We start from the raw sequence: 21,411 nt of genomic DNA, 5'->3' as shown, positions 1-21,411 counted from the left end.
ACCACCTCCGCGCAGCATTGTCAAACACAAATCGAACCACTTTATCTACTTTGTTCATGAGCTCTTATCGTTTCTTGTGATCGTATTACGACCTGCCTCATTCCATCGACCCTGCGACTCTGAGACGTGCTTTGAGTCGATTTCTCGACAACCACTCTCCAAGTCTTGGACCCCTTGGGTTAGCTGCTCTGCCCACTGAGGTTCCGCATGCGAACCTACACATCATGTCATCTGGCAAAAGAGTTCGTGATAGAGTTTCTGACAAGAGCCGTTGCGAGGCTATCCTTCCGAATTCCGTGGGCCGAGTTATGTCATCTCTGTAAGAGCCTTGACCAGAAGTATATATTGTTACTCACTGGAAAACTGCTCAGCAAGCCAATACCAGCTCAGCTGGCTCATCTTCATTGGTCTAGTGGTCATGATTTCCGCTTGTCAAGAGTAAGATCTCGTCAGGCGCGGGAGACCAGGGTTCGATTCCCTGATGGAGAGCATCATTTTTGGTCTGGGCACAGGCACTTGAAGGACAACCCAACTCACAGACGTCGTCAAGCTTCAGTAGTTTTTATTGTGTCTTGTTGCTATTTTATAGTCCAAAGCCGGCGCAGATACGCGCTACACGACTTGAGCGCTCAGCAGAATTCTCCTTCTGATCCACACTATCTCTTTGGAAGGCGAATACCTCAAGTCGTCCTTTCTTTCTCCGCTTCATGATGACCATCTTCAGGGATAACGATAAGAGCACAGAGAGACAGGGACAGATTGCACTTGGTGTCGGCCCCGATCTAGGTCAATCTAGTGATAGACCGTCCGACGATGAACCACTCTTGGTCATCCTGAGAGTGCCCTTGAGTTGCACGACATCAACCATCGAGGTCAATGGAAGGACATAGTGACGCAGATATCTGCGGACCTTCTTACTTCCACCGGGTTAGAATTTGTCTGGGCCATCCTACACGGCCACAGCCTGAAGTAACTTCGATTAGCTCATGCAAACAAATTGAGAACGGGGACAAACTTACTCGACTCCCACTCCTGCACATCATCGTGCTCATGTTAGTTGCAGGGATTGTTGCAGCAGGGACAACCGAGATGACGAAAGATTGGGGTTTGTGTTGACAAGATCGCACAAACACCGGACAGGTGACGAAAAAGTGTCAGAAATGAAACGAGAGAGGCTGTCATCGATCGTGTCGAAACACATAGACTTCCGGAACACTCTACGATAGACGCTCGGAACGAGAACGAAATACGCTCGAGGGTGTTCAGGAAGTCTGGAGTGGCTATACGCACAAGTTGTTCGGCAAGTCTATAACTTGGTGCTATGTGAAAGTAAGCATTCACTGACCAAGCTATTCCCTTTCATCAACAACCACACAAGTCGTCGTCTGCCTTCCAGGCCTCAACCCTCACACCATCTTACCTTGGATACACGCATTCCAGGAAGCGTCGCACAGAAGAGTCTCCGGAGTGGTGAACAAGTCACGTGGATCTATCAGCGTCCTGAGTGTTTACAGACACTGGGCCTATACTAGGATGATCCTTGTAAAGCCGAGCGAGATGATTCATCTAACAGCAGAAAGTAATGAGACTGATGGATACCAATTCACCGTACACAAGCAGCTTCTCTGTTTTCTCTCTCGTTACTTTCATGCTCTTCTCAAGGCTGGATTCGCTGAATCTACCAAGAGATCACTACTGCTGGACCTTGGCTTAAAACCGTGCCAATCCTTCATTGGCTGGATCTATACTGGCAAGATGCTCACAACGAACTACGAGGACTTGTTCGACCTCTATATCTTTGCTGATTAGACGGAGAATCTTGCTCTACGCAGAGACCTCATGAGCATACTTTGTAAGGGTATGGGCACAAGAGACATTCCTATGTTCGAGCAAGGCAAGAGGGTATTCGAAGCTCTGTCGCCTTCGTCTACGCTTTACCACTGGTTGGCGAATATCGTCGTCTGCTACCGCGAACACAGGTATGAGGAGTATCTCGGTACAGCTCTCGAGGAAGCCCCCGAAGACTTCCTGTTCGAGGTCCTCAAAGCTTGGTTTAAGGATGTCAAAGCTTCACTCAAGACTAAGAACTGGTCCAACCCAGATATGCATATCTGCACTATCCCTTGTAAATACTACGAGTACGAGGACATCTCGGAGTGGAAAGATAGTAAGTCATATGGTTGACGACTCTTGAGCACGGCTGATGCCAAACAGCGTGCGAGAAGTACCGCGGTATCGGATTCGTGGCCGATCATTTGAATTTCAAGAGCTTGGTGAAGGAAGACACAGAATCTCAGGCTTGAGCTTTTTTGCTCCTGTTGAATTCGAACCGGCAGCCAGAGATATTTCATGCTTGAGCAGGTGGTCAGAGGAGGAGACCAATGTCCAGAAGTCGATGAGGATGGACGGGGCGAAGGGGGATGGATCGAAAACACTTCACCATGTACACATTGCAATGTGTGCAAGCCGCTGTCTATAACGCGTAGCCTCAAAGACCATGAGTTGTACATCTCCCAAATGAGATATTCCGTGCATACCACTTCAAAACGCCTAGTACAATAGTAACAAGTGGTGGATAGAGAAGAAAGCAAACAATCCTAATACCCAGGTACCTTCAGGAGCTCTTTTGAGTCGGATTCGGCATTGGGCCTTCATCGAATCGTCTGCTGTCATCCTGAGCTTCATTCTCACTCCCACATGGCACGCAGCACATGAGCTGACTCCTGCTACAGTTAATCTCCTCACTCACGCACATCGCAGTCATCAACCTCTCAATCCTACCACCTCCGTCTCCTTGAACGTCTGGGAAACGCAGCTCGTTTAGCGGCAGCAAAGCTCGCAGGCAAATCGTCATTCCAATACTCAACACTCTAATCATCCACAGACCTGTCTAGCGACGAGTGCGTCTTGCGACTCGAGAGGTTTTTGATATGCCGTCACGCGATCATCTACGACTTGAAAACCAAGGTTCCTCGGAGTGAAAGAATCAGCGGCCGCGAGTATGACGATATGGAAGATCTTTGCAAAAGATGCTGCATGCTGCTAGGAATCCAGTACGATTCCAGGGCAGAGACAGAGATGACGAAGATACAGCTGGACAAGGCCATATTCGAGCCAGCTAAAGCGCTTGGTATCCCAGCAGGTTAGTGAAGGTCCTCGAATGTCTGATTCAACTTTGATTGACGCTTGAAGGACGTCATTGTGTTCTTGATGTTCTCAACTTGCTATCTGAGATGGAAGTTTGGAGCTCGCCGATGCTTCACTCGACAGAATATCACAAACCGAGATGCCTCGATGCCACTCCTCCACATCGTCATCGACCACGCCATCACCATAGACGCTGCAGTACGCGATCCGATCTTCGCGCAATAACTCAAAGAGAGATGTCTTGGTCTGCATCGTCTCTGCTACCCATATATGCTGAATCCTAACGCTATATCTTCGGATGTTGTCGACCAATCACACCCCACGACCGACAAACCTTCAATCCAACAGGAGAACAAGAGATATGCCGATTGGCCTAACGTAGCTAGGATTTTCAAGGAAAGTGAGCGGCCATCGGCTGCCATCGTCGACGTTGACACTTCTCAAGATGTCTAGATTGGCAGGGGTACATTTGCTCATTGGCTACAAATCGCTGAATGTCTTCCCAACACTACGATACAGCATAGGTGGTACAAGGCATATCCTACGCCTTGGGAGAGCAGACTACCGAACGAAGTGTTTATCGGTGGCATAACATTCAGAACCCCAGATGGCGGAGTACCAAAGCTCCCGGATTGAGCCCATTCGGCCACACAGCAAGCAACAGATCGACTAGTGATGCTTCATGGTCCTTGGTCAGGCACCACAGCTCGATGCCCACAGCTCGATGCAGAGGATGCACGACTCGGTCCACGTGTGTCAGCCATCGTAGATTTTATCCCAGCGTACCTCTGTCGATACTAGATGTATGATCCTATTGTCCACATCGCAAGCTCACTTCCGTATAGCTACATCGTAGTATTGTGTCTTAAACCAGACATAACGAGCGGCACAAGGCGCAATGTTTTAAAGAATCAAGACAATGTTCACAAAATGAAGTATTTCGCTGGCTAGTCAAGGCTTCCCGGATTCAGGATTCAACTGTGCCTTTCGGCAAGTCTATCACAATGCTGACACATAGAAGGCGGGTAAGACTTGCAAGGCTGAGTATGTAAAGGACAAGCATTGTCGACGCGTGGATAAATTTGTGCATCACGATAGGTCCTACAGTCGATCAACCGAGCAGTGAGGACTCACTCGTGGCTGCAGGCAATGATCTCGGACTCTCCACTGTCGATGTACCCTTGGTAAAAGAGCTGTAGAAATGCACAATGTTCTCTCTTCTTCAGCAGACACTGCTGAAAGTTATTGCGTGCAATGACCTAACCACGACTCCTATCAGCAATGTCCGCCTCCTGAACTTGTTTCTGCCTTTCCACAGCTGTGAAATTGCAGCCTTTGATCAAGGGAGCCCAAAATATCCGGATTGTACACACGCTGCTAGTTGCATAAGTAAAACTCTTGATATATCTAGAACACCTAAAAGATAAAACAACTCCCAGAACCCCCTATGAATGACTTTTTACACTTTATGCTCTACTAGCCCTGTTACGGTTCTCATCACGTTGACCCTGACCTTTGGGTGCAAAGCGACCTTTGTTGACGCCACCAGCACCACCACCTCTGCGATCGCCAAAGCCGCCGCGAGAGCCTCCACGACCACCGCCTCTACCGCCGCGATCGCCGAAGCTGCCACGAGAGCCGCCACGGAAACCGCCGGAGCCTGACGAGCCACGGAAGCCACCACCGCCTCTGCCGCCACGAGAGTCGCCGCCGCGGACACCACCGCGGAAACCGCCTCCGCCACGGCCACCACGGTCGCCGAAGCCACCACGAGAGCCACCACGATCGCGAGAACCACCACGGTCACCGAAGCCACCGCGAGAACCTCCACGACCGCGGAACCCTGAGCCAGAAGAGCCACCGCGCTCGCCACCAAGACTCCTTCGTTGCGGCTTCGCTCTCGCATCAGCAAGCTCCTTTGCGTCAATCTCCATCTCATCCTCATCTTCAGGTTTGGAGCCGCGGTTCTTGAACTTTAGCTTTCCACCTCTGCCTCGTTGAGCGGCATCGCGGCCTTTGATGGCTTCTACATATGCGTTTATGCCATCTTCAAGACTTGCTGCATTACCCGCGTCATCAAAGTCCATGATTTCGTCGTCGGAGTCTTGTTCGTTGAAGACCAGTTTGCCGTCGAGATCCATCTTGGCAGGTTTGCGGGATGCAGGTGCAGAGCGAGATTTAGAGGGGATGGTGGAGGAGATGTTGGCGAGGGCTTTGCGGTCCAGAAGATCCAGGGGTTCATCTTCGTCTTCGATGATGAAGGTGTCGCCGCCCGCTTTGGCTTTCTTGCCTTTAGCAGCACTGCGACCCAGCACCTCGTCGTCAGAGATATCAGAGCCTGAATCCTCTTCATCGCTTCCATATACTTGCTCGTCGAATTCTGATTCGAACTTGCCCTTGTGTGTGGTTGTTGCTTCGTCTTCATCTTCACCATTCTCCTTGCCGGCTTCCTTCTTTCTCTTTGCGCGGTCGCGTGTCTTGCGAATGTTGGCAATGAGTTTCTTGTCTTCTTCAGGACAGTGCTTTTCCACAATCTCGACTCCGAAACGGCGGATCATGCGTTCGAAAATGTGCTTGACCTTGAGTTTGAACTGCGCCTTGTGTTCGTGACTCCAGACCATGAGGTTGGGAATTAGAGTTGCGAGACGGGGACGCATGAGTTCTGTTGGCAAGGACAAGACGCAAACCTTGACGAAACCGAGACATGAGCGGACTATTTCGCGGTTTGCGGATGTGAGGAAGAGGTCCATTGTTTGGACGAGATCGAGGATGACGGGCTCAGAGAGGGTGTTGCGGAAGTCGTAGAGGAGACGGGCGAGGGCTGTGATGGAGGCGGAAATCATGTGAGGAGTTGAACCGGCAAGACCGGCAGAAACCATGGTGAAGTATTCTTCCAGACTGGCCTCTACAGGGGCGGCATCATCGGGCATGTGAGGGACCTTTGCATTGACAACGGTGCCACCTTCGGCCATCTTCTCGCCCATTTGGACGAGAAGATCGAAAGCAGCAGCACGTGCCTTCTCGTTAACCTCCTTTGCGCTAATGACAACCTCGGACAGAATAGAGGGGATGAAGTGAAGATCGTCCTTGGGGAGGGCAGGGATGATTTGAGAGATGGCGGTCAAACGGTCGCGACGAGAGGGTGCAGCAGCCTTAGGGCCAGCCTGGAGAAGGAGTTGCTGCAAGTCAGAGTTACGTTCGAGGATGGCTGCACGGCCAGACTCGGACTCGGCGAGACGAGGAATGAGCTTGTAGGCCTTCTTCTGCAACTGCGGGTCGGAGTCGTTGTTGACAATAATGGCAGCCATGTTGAAGAGACCAGCGAAGCTGTCACGAGGAAGATAGATAGAGATTGTGATGACCAAATCCATGAGGGTGTGAGACATGGGAGGCATCTTGTTGGGACCCTTGGCATCCTTTTGCTTGTCGGCCTGTGTCTGAGGGCCGCTCTCACCAAGAGATGACTCGAGCATGGAAGCAACACGAGTGAAAGTCTCCATCAACTCTGCCTCGGGCGTAATGCTGAGGTATGCGTTGATGGCCTGGAGAATGATACCGCGGTATTGGGGCAGAGTCTCGCTGTAGACGTTGAACAAAACAGCGAGAATGTTACCGGCAAGTCCAGAGAGATGCTGAATGTTCTTTCGTGCATCAGCCTTGGAGACTCTGCCTTGCATGACGAGGTCCTCCTCTCCTTCAATTGACAGTACAGTCTGGTTAGACTCGACCATGTTCTGGAGAGCTCTGCAGATCTCGGTACGGAGCTGAGGTTGAGAGTAAAGAAGGTTGGCAACCATCTCGGCAAAAGTCTGGTCGAAAGCCTCAGTGACGTCCAGGGGAAGATCGCAGTATCCAGGAAGAGTTGCCCAGATCTGTTGAACGATGGTCTCGAAAATCTTGATCTCCATGGTCTTCTCAGCACCGCCGTGGTTCAAAACACGCTGGAACATGGCCTCACTGAGAGGAACCAGCTCGGTACGGAAGTGAGCAAGGCGAGTGTTTCTGACAGAGTCACGGAGAATGGGAAGCATCCAGGCACGTCCAGGTTGTCCAGGTACGGGCTTAGTCAGGTTCAAAGGCAGAATTTCGAGAACGTTGTCGGGGCCCATGGCGGTAATGGCCTTTCCAAGAACAGCATCTGCCTCCTTCTTGCCAGAGAAAGAGTCGTTTCCACGAAGATCACCAATGGCCTTGACTGCATTGCTAAGGATGCCCTGAGAGCGCCACTTCAACGTGTCGAACATGGCACCAATGACAGAGAAGACCTCCATCCAGGCGGACTGGTACTTGATACTGAGAAGGTCGTTGATCTGGTTTCCGAGGTTCTCAAAGACCTTCTCGTCGTAAATTGAGGGGTCCAGAAGGACAGAATCCGGGATACAGGTGTTGAGGAAGGAGATCAAACACTCTGAGGCGGAAATGCGGATGTTGTGCGAAGAGGAGGCGAGGAAAGCGGAGACTTGGGTGAAGAGTGTAGGAAGTTTTGCAAAGGTCTCTTCGGGGTCGAGTTGAGCAGCGACGTCGTAACCTCTCGAGATGACGGCGATCCAGGGAGGAAGAAGCTGCGAATCATTCTGAGAAGGCTGGAGTTCACCAATAACCTCTAACAGACGGGGCAACTTGGCGGCAGACACCTCGTTGGCCAAACCAGCGAAGATGATCTCGAAGACCTCGAAAGCGGACATGACGAGGAACTCGTGGCTTGACTTTGAAATGGCAAGCAGAAGCTCACACAACGAGTCGATCTTGCGCGAAGGCCATCCATTTGCAGCAGTGGCGATGACCTTGACCAGCTGCAGAGCGTGCATCAAAGCCGGGTCGTTCTCTTGTTCCTTTGCTCCCTTCTTTGCCTTCTTGGCCTTTGCAGACTTCTCGGCAGCATCCTGGAGCAAGCGCATCGAGGTCTCGGCGGCCATGTCGGAAGCGGGATGATCGAGCGAAGGGCTAGGGGGAGGGTTTTTGAGGACGGTAGTCAGAGCGTCCTGAGCACGCTTGCGGACCTTGGGACGGTGGTCCGAGGCCAGACCAAGCAGACCAGCAACTGCGCGACGGGGACTGAGTGATGACGCCGGGAGAGCCCATGCTGGAGCGTCCTGTGCAATCAACAGCGACTCCAGACATCCAATACTCGAGCGCAACAGAGGGGCCTCTGCTTCGGGATGTGTGAGGGCGGGCGCGAGACTACCCAGGATCTGACTGAATTTGGAGCGCAACAGTGGCGCGGGAACATGAGGAGTGACGAGGTCGAGGAGGTATACAACGGCGTAGGCGACTTCCTTATTGGCCATGTCAAACTGCGCAAGCAGCGACAGGAGGGCGGCAAAGTAGGCCGTGGGTGTTTGTTCGGCCTTTTGCGAGCGCAGAGTGTCTTCGACTGCGCCGAGCACGACAGCCGTCTGCATGCCGAATTAGATGCTGTGATTGACCCACAGTCTGGAAATGCTCACCTGCTGCATGCCCGACAGCTTAGGCTGCGACCTGATCTTGTCGAGTCTCTCGGTCAACGACATGGTCGACATGATGTGTATACAAGCAAGAAACTGGTCAGCCTCTTGCCCAAGACTTCACAAGAAAGTTCTCTCGACCGACTTTCCGCCCTTATCGATAAGCGCACGGACTTTGGAGCCAAAAGTACCCTGCCAAGCATCTCGACATCTATCCGGATCAATGACACTCTTGAGGATAAGCGTAACCCATTTCGCCAAATCATGTAGAAAATGATCGATCGAAGTCACCATCATTCGAGCTGAATGATCTCGAACTGCATGTGATGAAAATAAGATTCGTTTGCGTCATTTTTGCGTGATAACAACTATGGGGGGTAATTACTAAGAAATTACAGAAAGAAAGATAAGACCCAACACCAAACTCTGATGCATCCACCAAACCAGACTCAATTTCCAGTCTCAGTCTCCACACCAGGCTGTCTTCCATTGAGTCCTCCCGTCAACTTGTTCTTGATCTTCCTCAAGCCAATCTTGCCCTCATCCTTTGCGAACTTGAGGTTGCGAGCGGGCTTCCACTGCATCAAACCACGTTGCTTGCGCTCCTCAGTGCGCTTGTTTTGCTTGTTGACGTCCTTGCCACTGCTTCCAGTGTTGGGATCTGAGAAGGTCGAGTTGGTGCCTGCATAGGAGTCGTAGGAGCTTCGGCCGCCAGTAGTATCAGTAGCGTATGACTGTCTGCCTGCTCTCTCGCCACCATTACCACCACGGTTCTCCGAGTTCTGAGCATCCATGATACCTAGATCGTCAGAGGAGTCGTCGTTGTCGGAGGAGTCGTCGTCGGAGCTAGGGTTGTGGGGGTCGTGGAGAGGAGGCTCAGCTCCAGGCTCGCGGCGCTTTCTACCTGACGAGTCCACATATGCCTTGGGATCTTGACCGAATGCACCGCTCCAATCAGTACCTTCCTTGCTAAGCCACTTCTCCTTCTCATCTGAGTCCTCCTCCTTCAGGATATCGCGGCCTTCGGTCAGGGACTTCTCGTGTAGTGCTTGGACGCGATCGGGCATCTCCTTCTCCACCAGTCTTGTACGAACACCCTCGGCGAGACACGCCTCCCAACTCTCGTAGGTCTCGCGGGACTCGTTGTCGGCAACAAATTGCTCGTGGCTCTCGTCCATACCGGCCTTGAAGCGACCGGTAAACTTAAGACGACCAATCTCCTCGAGGTCATCCAGTCCAGCCATGTCCTTGTTTGCGTTCTCTTCGGTAATGTAGTTCTGAGTCAGTCTTGCAGGAGATGACGTGCGCCAGATGGGGATATCAATCTCGGTAGATTCGTTGTCAATCAGGTGCTGCAGCCAGAGGACAGCATGAGCATCCGCCTTGCGCTTGCCAGAAACGTGGAACTCAAAGACGATAGGACTGCGATAGCGGTACTTGACGGGGAGGCGAATAGGCTCCTTCTTCTCGTTGTGCTGAACCTCCCACTCAAGGCCATTGTTGACCTTGTGGCATTGTGTGCGAGGCAGCTTACCAACGGAACCTCCAGTACGCATCTTAAGTTTAGCATGGTGAGTGTAGCCAGTTGCAGTGATCTTCTCGGAGAGGAATTGGAAGGTACCAACGTCCCATCCAAGCATGTTGGGTGGAAGACGAGTTTCGATGCTGCGGAAGAGGAGCGAGATACGGATGCGACCGAAACCGATGCCGCCGTCAAGAGGGTACCATCTGGTGACTTGCGAGCTGGTCTCCATGACATCGGAAAGCTTAAGAGGCACGACACCGAGAATGGGATCGTGTTCGCGGTTGCGGGAATCACGGACAGTAACAGTGATGACGGCAGATCTCCAGTCGCGAATGAAGCGCTCGGTACCAGCGTTGAAGATAGGTTGACTGCTGACAGCCTTGGCACGAGTTCTGTAAACCAGCTCGTCGTTGTAGAGAATGGTACAATAACTGGTGGGAAGCTGGTCACCTTCTTCGTCAGTGCCCTCGCCGCTAGGCTTAGCAGGTTCGTACTCTCTGCCCTTACGGCTGCCTTCTGTACCCTTGATATTATCGAGTTGGAGGTTGACAATCTGGTGGACGACGATACTGCACACACCGCTGGGCCAGAGGGGGTCTGGGGGAGTGTGCTGGACAGCGTCATCGGTGTCAGTGTTGGCCACACCCTTCTCATCTTGAAGCTCGGGTTTGTCGCGGAGGTTTTCAGGGAGTCCGTGGTTCTTTCCATCAGTGCGAAGAGCGGGTCTGAATTGGGGCTTGCCGAAGAAGCCAACCTCCCAGTGAAGTTCTCCAGGCATCTCGCTGTCGGAGTCCATACCGGCAAGCTTGGAAACTTGAGGATACATCTTACCAGGGTGCTGGATCATCTTTTGCATTGACAACTCGACCTTGCCGACAATGTCATCAGCAGTGTGGCGATCTGAGTCCCAAAGTTCAACACTCAAGTTCTCGTCGGCCTTGATAAGTTCGGGAGTTACGAGGAGGCTAGATATACCGTCAGCTCAAGAGTTACACGCATTGCTGGAATCACTTACGCAGCAGTTTCTTCCCAGATGGGGTTCAAGTCGTCTGTGATGACACGAGTGCAATACATGGGCTTTCCGTACTTGGAGAAGGAAAGAGTGATATATGGGTCACTTCCTCCGTGCTTGCTGCCACGCTTATCCTGCTTGCTGAGACCAACAGCGCGGTGGATGCGAATCCACATGACACCGAGAGCCTGAACATCCTTGGTGATGTCGTCGCCTTGAAGGATGGCTCTCATGTCAAGAGACATGGACTTGGGCGCAACGTACATACTAGCGGCGGCGCCAATGGCATAGTTGACAAAGTTCGAGATGAGAGGAAGGTTGAGAATGTTTACACCCTTCTCGATCATGGGAATACATCCAGCTTGAACGTGGGGAACACCCATGAGAGTGAATGTCAGAGTCTTGAGGAATGGGGGTTCGGGAGTCATGGCCATGCGCAGTCTGACGGTACCAACAAGTTCCTGAAGCTCAACAAAGATGGGAAGAGGGATGCCGAACAGACCCTTGATGCCAAGATAGAAGACCAGTTGCATGTGCATGTTTCTGGCTCTGTCGGAGGCTCTCTTCCCAGAGGGAGCAGCATGGTATGCAAATGAGACCTCGAGGTTGTAGTAGTCACCACCCTCTTCGTCAGCAGCAGCCTCCTGAGGGTCTTTGGTCTTCTTGTTCTCCTCGTGGATCGCGTTCTTCATCTCTTTCATATGCTCATCGGGAAGAGCACGCAGACTGAGGATACGGATAGGGTTGCTGCCTTGGTTGATCTCGGCGACACGGACGTTCTCAATGACACCGGGGACAGATGCTTGCATGACGTCTTCGAGGGTATCGGCGACGCTCTGGAACATATCCGGATTGACGAGACCCCAAACGACTCCAAGCAGAGTGTTCATCCATTCGACTGATTCGGGGAGAAGGTTGGCAGTGGCCTGAATCATGCTTGTCAGTCTTGTCGCCTCTTTCAGACTATGGTGAGCATAGGCTTACAGTTCTGCCTCTGATCTTCTCGCTGTCCCACTCAACCTCCCTGCCGCTGCGGATCACCTCTTTGGCCCAGAGGAAGATACCAGACGCAATGCACATAGCCAGAGGGATCAGTCCTTTAAGAGAGCCACCGAAGATGTTTCCGACAAAGACAATACCGAGAAAGACACCGATACAAAGGCCAGTGGCCCTCTTCTCCATAGCGGCGAAGAAAGGTTCATAGCTGACCGAGGGTGTAGGGTGGAATAGAATGTTGGTCTTCTCGCCATGGATGGGTACGTCTGAGGTGCTACCTTCAGCAACGGGATCCGGAGGCGCAGTCACATCTTGGTTGTGCTTGTACTCTTCCATCGACTGCGAGGGGTCTGTCTTGACAGTCTGGATGCTGTTAGTCGTCGTGCTTGCTAGATTCTGTGTGTGCGACATACTGTAGGCTTGTCCAGGTTGGCATTAGGGACAGATAGCTGCTCACGTGTCAGACAACTTGCTCAAGCACGTCGACGCCGTCTGCTCTCACCATAGGATTCTTTGCCGCGTCGATCATGTCCTGGTTGACATCTTCGATTACGACCTCCTTTCCAGTCGTCGGATCCGTGACCTTTTGCTGGTTCTCCTTTGCCTCTAGTTTCGATGACTGCTGGTGAGGAACCGCATCGCCATTCGCCCTTTGAGAAGCCTGAGCTTTCCTTTGCTCGTCAATCTGCTTGTCGCGCGTAGCCTTGTCGCGATCGAGCTTCTCGATGAACTGATTGATGGTCGGGATCTTGTTAGAACCCGAGTAGTGTCCACCAGGAGCATGCTGTTGTTGAGCATCCGCCATGGTTGGCGAGTCGGATCGGTTGACTTTGGGATGTGTGTAGCAAAAGAGGAGGATGGAGCTAAACTAAGGTATTGTTTTGCTCTCACATGCGACACAGCCTTGCCCAGCTACGATTGACGCAGAAAACTTGGAATGTCATCGAGGGTATGGCGCGTCGAATGCGTGTGGCTACGTCATCCTGGTGGCTCTTGTCTCGCGTGGCTGCAGCGAGCGAGCGTTTCCGTTGCAACTTCTCGTCAATACCTGCTTACGTGGTCACAAAACTACTTGGCCTAGATGCTGGAGGCGCTTCACTGCCAAACTCACTCCACTTCCAAGCAGTGTATTATGACCGCGCGAATGTGTTATGCACTCTCCGCTGCGCGAAAGGGACACGCCGAGACTGCTGATGCAAAGCGGCAGCGATAACGATATGTGCGGAGGAGAGTGGAGCATTGGCCAATAGACTGACCCGGCGAGGGGTGCCGATCGACGGTACCAAAAGACAACCATCATCCAGTTTGGCGTTGGTGGTTTCCCCCCTGCTTCGAGTATCTTGTTTAAGCGATCTCATCAACCATGTCTGGATGGTTCACCTCATTTCTCAACTGCCGTCTTTGCATAAATGGTAAGCTGGTCGAAGACCAACTAGTCGTCTCTGATGATACTGGTCTCATTTTACCCCGGACTGGATACATCGGTGGTGATGCCGTAGACTTGGAAGAAGGCATTATTGCTCCCGGTCTGCTCGAGCTACATACCAACGGTCTGCTTGGGTTCCACTTCACCCACTTCAACGACGAAAAAGAGTACGCTGGTCAAATAGACAAGGCTGCCAAGTTCCTTGTTACCCAAGGTGTCACGGGTTTCTGGGCGACCATTCCGACTGTGTCCTCTGACGAGTATAAAAAGGTAGGCGCAAGCTCCTCTTCGCGTACTTCTGCCGGCTCTTGAAACAACCAAAGTGAGAAGCTCGAGCGAAGTCTTGAAAGTCACAGGCTTTGTTGTGGCACGTCGCGCAGCAGTCAGAACCAGATCTTGCCACTGACAGGATTGCGAATTTGTAGATTCTACCATCTCTAAAGCCTAGGACAATTGACAATTCTGCCTCTCTGCTAGGAGCTCATGCCGAGGGACCATACCTGGCGCCGTCCAAGAAGGGCGCTCATAACGCGGAACACTTCTTCAATGGCAGTAAACCAGCCGGCGAGGTATACGGAGTGTCTGCTTCATCTTCCGAAGTTCTCAAATTCGTGACTCTGGCCCCCGAACTTCCAGAATCGACGAATTTGATCGAGAGACTTACATCAAAAGGCATCCGAGTATCACTCGGCCACAGCGCGGCTACATATGAGCAGGGCATTAAAGGGGTCAAGGCTGGAGCAACATTGTTGACGCATACGCTCAATGCGATGACACCACTTCACCACCGTGATCCCGGTCTCGCAGGACTTGTCACGACTGCCAACACAGACAGCCTTGACAGCCCTTACTTTACGATCATACCCGATGGCAATCATCTCCATCCCAGCGTGGCCACAATGCTTTTCCGAGCCAATCCGGAGAAGTGTATATTCATTACTGACAGCATCGAGCTTGCCGGATTGGAGGACGGCGTCTATCCAGGACACTCACAGATCCCTTTCAAGCAAAGGAAGACAGGGTCAAAGGTGACAATTGACGGAACAGATACGCTAGTGGGTGGGTGTGCCAGCTTGCAGGAATGTATTCAGAACATGATGAAGTGGAGTGGATGTAATGTGGCAGAAGCAGTGAGATGTGTGACTGAGAATGTGGTGGACCTGATGGGAGACAAGACCAGGGGCAAGTTGGAACAAGGACGAAGGGCGGACTTTGTGGTATTGAATGACGAGGGAGAAGTGCTGCAAACGTGGGTCGCAGGATTGAAGGTATGGGAGAAGAGATGATTACAGCAGAAGTGTGAATCTGTAGACAACAGCGGTGCATGTATACTCGATTCTAGAATTGCAAATAGCTGGGATACCAGTATCAGCTTCGGGAGTGCCCATTATGTTATACTGGCGTGAAGCGAGCGGCTGTCAAATTTGGCCGCGTCAACGAAGAAGATGGTGTGCTGTTCAGGGGAAGCGGTATAGAACATTCCTCCGAAAGTGTAGCAGTTTCAGATGTCAAGATGGTCTTTTGCAAGTTCCCGCCGTTCTTTGTGTCGCAGGGTCCACCTTCTGCGGGGCCGATTGTTTAGCATGGCTTCAACGGCGGTTGCTGCGAACTGTCGAGCATAAGAACATTTTCTCATTCAGGAGTTAGAGAACCGTTAAGCCTTGTGCGATAAAGGGATAGCAAGGTACAGTTCCAAGCTGTCACTTGATCAAAAGGTAGCACCCTCCAATCCTCTTTCAAGAGTCAAGGAACGCAAAAGCAATTTAAGCCAAACCAGCCATCTCTCCAGCCAGCGGACAAACAAAGCCTGGACCAGACACTTTATACGACACTTTTGACTCTGAGCCACGACTTGCATACTTTTTGGATGAGATAGAAAGCCACGACACACATTTCAGAAGGAGGAACATGTCCGAGACAGAAGCCAAGCACAACGACGAAGGGCTGCAGCAGACAGAGCAGCATGCCAATACCAACCAAGGGGACGACAGGGATACGGTAAGTTCCTCGCTTAAACGCGGACAGCAAGTCTCTTTGTTGTCTGCTTTTGGGCCTCATTCGCGTCTAAAGCGTGACTGACGGCCTCCAGGATAGCTTCGAAGATGCTACCGACACGACTTCGACCGACGCTGCTCAGACGGAGCAACAAGAGTCGAGGCGCCATTCCATTTCACACCAGGGAGACAAGGCCGAAGATGGAAGTCATGTGAAAGCAGACATTGGGGACACGGACGACACGATAGCCAAGATCACCACACCACTCGCGCCAGGAGCCTTTGACGCCGACAATATCCTCGAAACAGACGCAGCTCATGAAGAGAAAGAGGTCGATTCTAAGACAGACGAGCATATCGAGCAAGAAGGTCGAGCTTCAGTAGCAGAGTCGGTGCATGAGCAAGCACAATCTACGACGACAAAGTCATCAGAGCAAGAAGATCGTCCTTCGACAGTCTCTGTCCACGCGGACAGCCGCCCTTCGACAGCCAACGAGGAAAGTGCGACTGCTGCAGGAGCCGAGGACAAGCCAAGCAGCGTCGACAGCAGCATCAACCAGCCCATCATCTCCACCGAAGACGACGACGACATGCCTCGAACTGTCAAATCACGCCAGAATACTCTCGAGTCTGTACCTGAACTACCTCCCGCTGTACCCGAGAAAGAGAGCATCAACGAACCTGTCAAAGGACTGTCTGGCGACCTCCCCACTCTCAACTACCCTCCACCTCCACCGCCCCCTCAAAAATCGCAGACCTACATGCTATCGCCTACCGTCGAGAAGCCTCCAACCACGCGGAAGGTCTCAAGCCCGTTCGCTTGGTTCTCAAGAGCCAGGAAAGCCACATCGCCCTCTCGACCTACGAGTCCACGCAGAAACACGGCTTCGTCATTGCAGAGCTTGACCACAAATCCAGACTCGAACGACGATGCTTCTCACCCGCCTACCCTCAAAGACCGTTTCCATCTGCTGAGACTGCAGGGCGAGTCGGCCATATCTACAGATGATACTCTGCCTCTGCCAGAAGGCCGTCCAGCTCGCGCTGGAAGTCTACAAAGTCCAACTAAGGAGGACGGTGGTCAATTGAGTCCTCCATTTACACCTCGTGCGAACTCATTCTCTGCAATCTCGTTGCCCACCTCCAAACTCCCACCAGGAACTGTGTCGGGAGACGCTGCTGGTCCATCAGAAGAGCAGAGTGATGTCAACTGGGATTTATGGCAGTCTGTCGTCTACGAGGGCCCATCTGCCGTCGCTCGCACAAGCGGAGACGAATTGAATCGCGCCATCGCCAATGGCATTCCTCAGCCCATTCGCGGTGTTGTATGGCAAGTCATGGCGGAGAGCAAGAATGATGAGCTGGAGCAAGTTTACCGGGAATTGGTCGCTAGGGGCACTGACAAGGAGATCTCCCAACCGCCTGCTGTTCGTCGCATCAGCGGTACCGCCGAGAAAGAGTCAGTCGCATCTTCTGCCTCCTCCATACACTCTGATGTTTCTGCGTCCGTCTCTCCTCACATCAATGGCATTGACACATCCACACCAACCGAGAAGAAGCGCAGATCAAAAGATGAGACTGCCGCTCTACAGAAGCTCGAAAAGGTCATCAGACGTGATCTTGGTGCACGAACAGCCTATTCGAAGTACATTGCTAGCGCTAACCTTCAAGATGGACTTTACGGTATCTGCAAAGCCTATGCTCTGTACGACGAACCAGTTGGCTATGCTCAGGGCATGAACTTCATTGCCATGCCTCTACTCTTCAACATGCCGGAAGAGGAGGCCTTTACTCTGTTTGTCCGACTCATGTCAAAGTACAACCTGAGATCACTCTTCACCGCCGAGATGACGGGCCTTCATCTGCATCTATACCTCTTCGAGCGTCTGTTGGAAGACTACGAACCAGCACTATATTGCCATCTCCACAGACGTGGTGTTCCACCTAACCTTTACGCCACGCAATGGTTCCTCACACTCTTCGCCTACCGCTTCCCTCTGCAATTGGTCCTCCGCGTCTACGATCTCGTTCTCAGCGAGGGTCTCGGTGCCATCTTGAAGTTCGGCATTGCACTAATGCAACGAAATGCTCAAACTCTGCTAGAGATGAAAGACATGGTCCAACTATCCACTCACCTCAAAGAACGCCTCTTCGATGTCTACATAGACAAATCCCCGTCTGCAACCTCCATACTCGAATCTGGCTTCTTCGGCTCCACCGCCAGCGCAACAGACAAGGAAGTCTACCGTGCCGATGAACTCGTCCGTGACGCTTGCGCCGTGACCATCATCCCCGAAACCCTCGCAGCCTACACGTCCGAATTCGAGGAAAAGACACGAGCAGAACGCGATCGTGAGATCGAACTCGAATCGCTCCGTAACGAGAACGCAAATCTCAGCACCAGGGTCCGCAAACTTGAACTTCGCACTCAACAATCCGACGCCGAGCACGTGGACCTAGCCTCCTCTCTCGTACGCACAAAAGTGGAAAACGACTCTCTACTCGACGAAAATGAGAGTTTGAAAATGCAAGTCGAAGAGTTGAGAAAAATGGTTGATAAACAACCACAAGAAGTAGAAGAGAGATTGAAGGGGGAAATGGATAAGATTATGGCGAGGAATATCGAAGTTCAGGATAGTAATCGTGGGCTAGAGGAGCAGGTTCAGGAGATGGAGCAGGAACTTGTGGGGACGAAGATGATGTTTGCGCAGGTAAGTGAACTGTACCCAAGATCAAGGAAGAGATACTTGTGAGTGAGAACCAGGCTAATGAGATGGGCACAGTTGAATGGCGAACATGACGCTCTGAAGCAGAAGTTGAGGGATATTCAGAATATGCTGGCGAGTACTGATGAGAAGTGATCACCTTCCTCATCACGCCCCTGTTTCTCAATCAAGACACTACGCCACTCCAGAAGAACAACTACAACAGGGAAGCGAACAACGAAAGAGTTGAACCCCTTACTATCCATTACACGAACTGTAGACCAGTTCCTTATCATTTTCCTCATATTGTCATTGGCATTGCGTTGTTTCTTTACTTCTTGTCGTTGGGATTAGGCGTTGTTCACACCGATCAGATCAATTCATTCTTCTTCGTTCTGTCATGCAACAGGCAGCGGAAATGGAGTATGCACTCTTGTATATAGAAAGCCTTGGAAGCATGGAAATTGATGCAAATGTCATGTTCTTCCTTCCTTCCTTTTTCTCAACCACTTTGCGTAATGTGCCGTGCTACAGCCAGTGTGTTTCGTCAAAATCATCATAGTTTTGCAGAAGAATAGAGAAAGCTCATTGTTCAAAGTTGATAATTAATTCCAATCGCTAATCTTTTTATGATAAATGCTTCTTTCCACTTTTTGGCATCCCTTACTCTGCCGACACTTGGTAGAAGAGTAACGTACTCACAAACACCAGAGTGCCAAAGGCAATGACCAAAATATTCACCATCAGAACATTAGGCAAATAGAGATCAATCTAGAATCTCAAGTCCCAGCCAATCTTGGGGCCGAGCTTAGGAAGCTCTTCAGCAACAGACTGTACATCCTTGTCTCCGCGGCCAGAAAGGCAGATGACAATGTCTTCGCCCTTCTTCATTGTCTTGGCGAGCTCGACAGCGCCGAAGATGGCGTGAGAGGTCTCGAGGGCAGGGATGATACCTTCCAGTTGAGACAGGAGGCGGAAACCGATGAATGCCTCGGCGTCGGTGGCGGCGATGAACTTGGCGCGGTCGTTGTCTTTCCAGCTGGCAAGCTCGGGACCGACACCTGGGTAATCGAGACCAGCGGAGACGGAGTGAGTGTCTGAGATCTGACCGTGCTTGTCCTGGAGGACGTATGTGCGGACACCGTGAAGGACACCGTGGGTACCGCCGGATAGTGTGGCAGAGTGGCGGTCGGTATCGATACCGTCACCACCAGCCTCAACACCGAGAAGCTTGACGCTGGGGTCCTTGGAGAAGGGGTAGAACATGCCGACAGCGTTTGAGCCGCCACCAACACAGGCGACAACGGCGTCAGGAAGCTTGCCCTTCAGGGCCTGCATCTGCTCCTTGGTCTCTTGACCGATGACTGACTGGAAGGTACGAACAATAGTGGGGAAGGGGTGGGGACCAATGGCTGATCCAATGATGTAGTGGGTGGTGTCAAGCTTGACGACCCAGGCACGCATAGCCTCGTTGACAGCGTCACGGAGGGTACGGCTGCCAGCCTCAACGGCAATGACCTGAGCACCGAGAAGCTTGATACGGAAGACGTTCAGGGCCTGGCGGCGGACGTCCTCAGCTCCCATGTAGACAGTACACTTCATCCCGAACTTGGCACAGACAGTGGCGGTAGCGACACCGTGTTGACCAGCACCGGTCTCGGCAATGATCTCGGTCTTGCCCAGACGACGGGCCAGAAGAACTTGTCCGAGGGCATTGTTGATCTTGTGCGAACCAGTGTGATTCAGGTCCTCACGCTTCAACCAGATGTTGGCACCACCAGCGTGCTCAGTCAGGCGCTCAGCCATGTGCAAGTGACCGGGACGACCCATCCATTCGTAGTGTGTGCGGTACTCCTCCCAGAACTTTTCGTCGTTGATAGCAGCGTGGAAGCCGTCCTCCAGCTCGCGCAGACAGTCCATGAGTGACTCGGGAACGTACTGACCACCAAACTCTCCGAATCTTGCAGGGATAGCGTTTGAATCCACGGGTCCGTCGGTGTTCAGGGCCTCAATCTGGTCGGCGAGTCCGGGGCCGTCAGGAGTGTCATCGTCCTTGACGACACCATCAACATGAACGTCGACGGGCTCCTTGGCTGCGTCCATGGTCTCGACAATACCAACCTCGCGTGTTTGCGATTTGATGGTCTCTCTGCGCTGAGTAATACCATCCAGGTAGTCCTCAACAGCCTGTGCTCCTGTACCAGCAGGAGCGTCGGCAAGAGTCTGAATGATCTGACTGCCAATGACAACACCCTCGGCCATGCTGCCAATGCTCAGATAGTGGTCTCTTGTGCTAACACCGAAACCAACAGCAGCGGGAACACCACCAGAGTAGGTGTGAACGCGGTCGAGAAGCTCGGGCAGAGCAGCGTTGACGGAGCCAGAAGCACCAGTGACACCCATGCGCGAAACAACATAGATGAAAGAGTCGGCGATCTTACACAGCAGCTTCATGCGGTTTTCCGAGGTAGCGGGTGCGATGAGAGGAATGTAAGAGAGACCGGCCTTTGTGCAGTGGTTGCGGAAACGAACAGCCTCCTCTGGCGGCAGATCGACCATGATGAAGCCATTGACACCGGCAGCCTTGCAGTCCTTGAGGATCTTGTCCTCGCCGTAGCTGAGCACGGGGTTGTAGTAGCCCATGAGCATGACGGGAGCACGCAGACCTCTTTTCCTTGCATCTCTGACCATCTGGATTGTTGTGATGATGTTGACGCCGTTCTTCAGGGCTTGTGTGTTTGCCTTTTGGATGGTAGGGCCGTCGGCGATAGGGTCGGTGAAGGGCATGCCGAGTTCAATGACATCGGCGCCGCCAGCCTCCATGGCCAGCATGATGTCGGGAGTCTCCTCGGCGGTGGGGAAGCCGGCAGTGACATAAGTGACCAAGGCGGGCTGTATAGGTGTTAGTCGAGTGCGAGAAGGAATTGCGCATAGTCTGGACCGACTCTGTTCTCCTTCTTGGCCTGTGCAAATGTTCTCTTGATGTGCTCCATGCTGGGTGGTTGTGTGTGTGATGAGCGAGTAGAGATGGAGGTATGGACGGCGAATTTGCCTATATAAAACACTCGAGTAATTGACTTTGTGATCAAGTCTGGGAGTGTGGTGCGGGTGGAATTGATGTAGTCAAAGAAACTTGTGTGGTGAGTCAAACAGAAAGCGCGA

At 52.2% G+C, this 21,411-nt stretch overlaps 5 protein-coding genes across 5 annotated transcripts; 2 read left to right on the top strand and 3 right to left on the bottom strand.

Moving 5' to 3' along the window:
• Nucleotides 1-4,613: 4,613 nt before the first annotated feature.
• AUEXF2481DRAFT_67765 (uncharacterized protein) lies at nt 4,614-8,657 on the bottom strand (the record flags this gene model as incomplete). The annotated part of the gene is made up of 2 exons (XM_013486166.1): nt 4,614-8,543; nt 8,595-8,657. 2 exons carry the CDS (start codon nt 8,655-8,657, stop codon nt 4,614-4,616), a joined length of 3,993 nt encoding a protein of 1,330 aa, XP_013341620.1.
• A 383-nt stretch (nt 8,658-9,040) lies between these two features.
• On the bottom strand, nt 9,041-12,929 carry AUEXF2481DRAFT_7054 (uncharacterized protein; the record flags this gene model as incomplete). Its single annotated transcript, XM_013486045.1, has 5 exons — nt 9,041-11,081; nt 11,132-12,054; nt 12,113-12,487; nt 12,538-12,573; nt 12,627-12,929. 5 exons carry the CDS (start codon nt 12,927-12,929, stop codon nt 9,041-9,043), a joined length of 3,678 nt encoding a protein of 1,225 aa, XP_013341499.1.
• A 334-nt stretch (nt 12,930-13,263) lies between these two features.
• AUEXF2481DRAFT_42316 (carbohydrate esterase family 9 protein) lies at nt 13,264-14,963 on the top strand. Its single transcript, XM_013486129.1, has 2 exons — nt 13,264-13,820; nt 13,976-14,963. The coding sequence occupies exons 1-2, from the start codon at nt 13,488-13,490 to the stop codon at nt 14,834-14,836; spliced, it is 1,194 nt and encodes a 397-aa protein (XP_013341583.1). The 5' UTR covers nt 13,264-13,487; the 3' UTR covers nt 14,837-14,963.
• A 260-nt stretch (nt 14,964-15,223) lies between these two features.
• On the top strand, nt 15,224-18,738 carry AUEXF2481DRAFT_42315 (uncharacterized protein). The gene is made up of 3 exons (XM_013486128.1): nt 15,224-15,548; nt 15,640-18,255; nt 18,328-18,738. Exons 1-3 carry the CDS (start codon nt 15,459-15,461, stop codon nt 18,403-18,405), a joined length of 2,784 nt encoding a protein of 927 aa, XP_013341582.1. The 5' UTR covers nt 15,224-15,458; the 3' UTR covers nt 18,406-18,738.
• Nucleotides 18,739-19,020: 282 nt separating this feature from the next.
• Nucleotides 19,021-21,242, bottom strand: AUEXF2481DRAFT_67835 (uncharacterized protein; the record flags this gene model as incomplete). The annotated part of the gene is made up of 2 exons (XM_013486172.1): nt 19,021-21,141; nt 21,195-21,242. The coding sequence occupies 2 exons, from the start codon at nt 21,240-21,242 to the stop codon at nt 19,021-19,023; spliced, it is 2,169 nt and encodes a 722-aa protein (XP_013341626.1).
• Nucleotides 21,243-21,411: the final 169 nt, after the last annotated feature.

This window comes from Aureobasidium subglaciale (assembly GCF_000721755.1).
Source record: "Aureobasidium subglaciale EXF-2481 unplaced genomic scaffold scaffold_18, whole genome shotgun sequence".
Lineage (NCBI taxonomy): Eukaryota > Fungi > Ascomycota > Dothideomycetes > Dothideales > Saccotheciaceae > Aureobasidium > Aureobasidium subglaciale.
The sequence above is the reverse complement of the archived record's forward strand: the minus strand, read 5'-3'. Positions and strand labels throughout refer to the sequence as shown.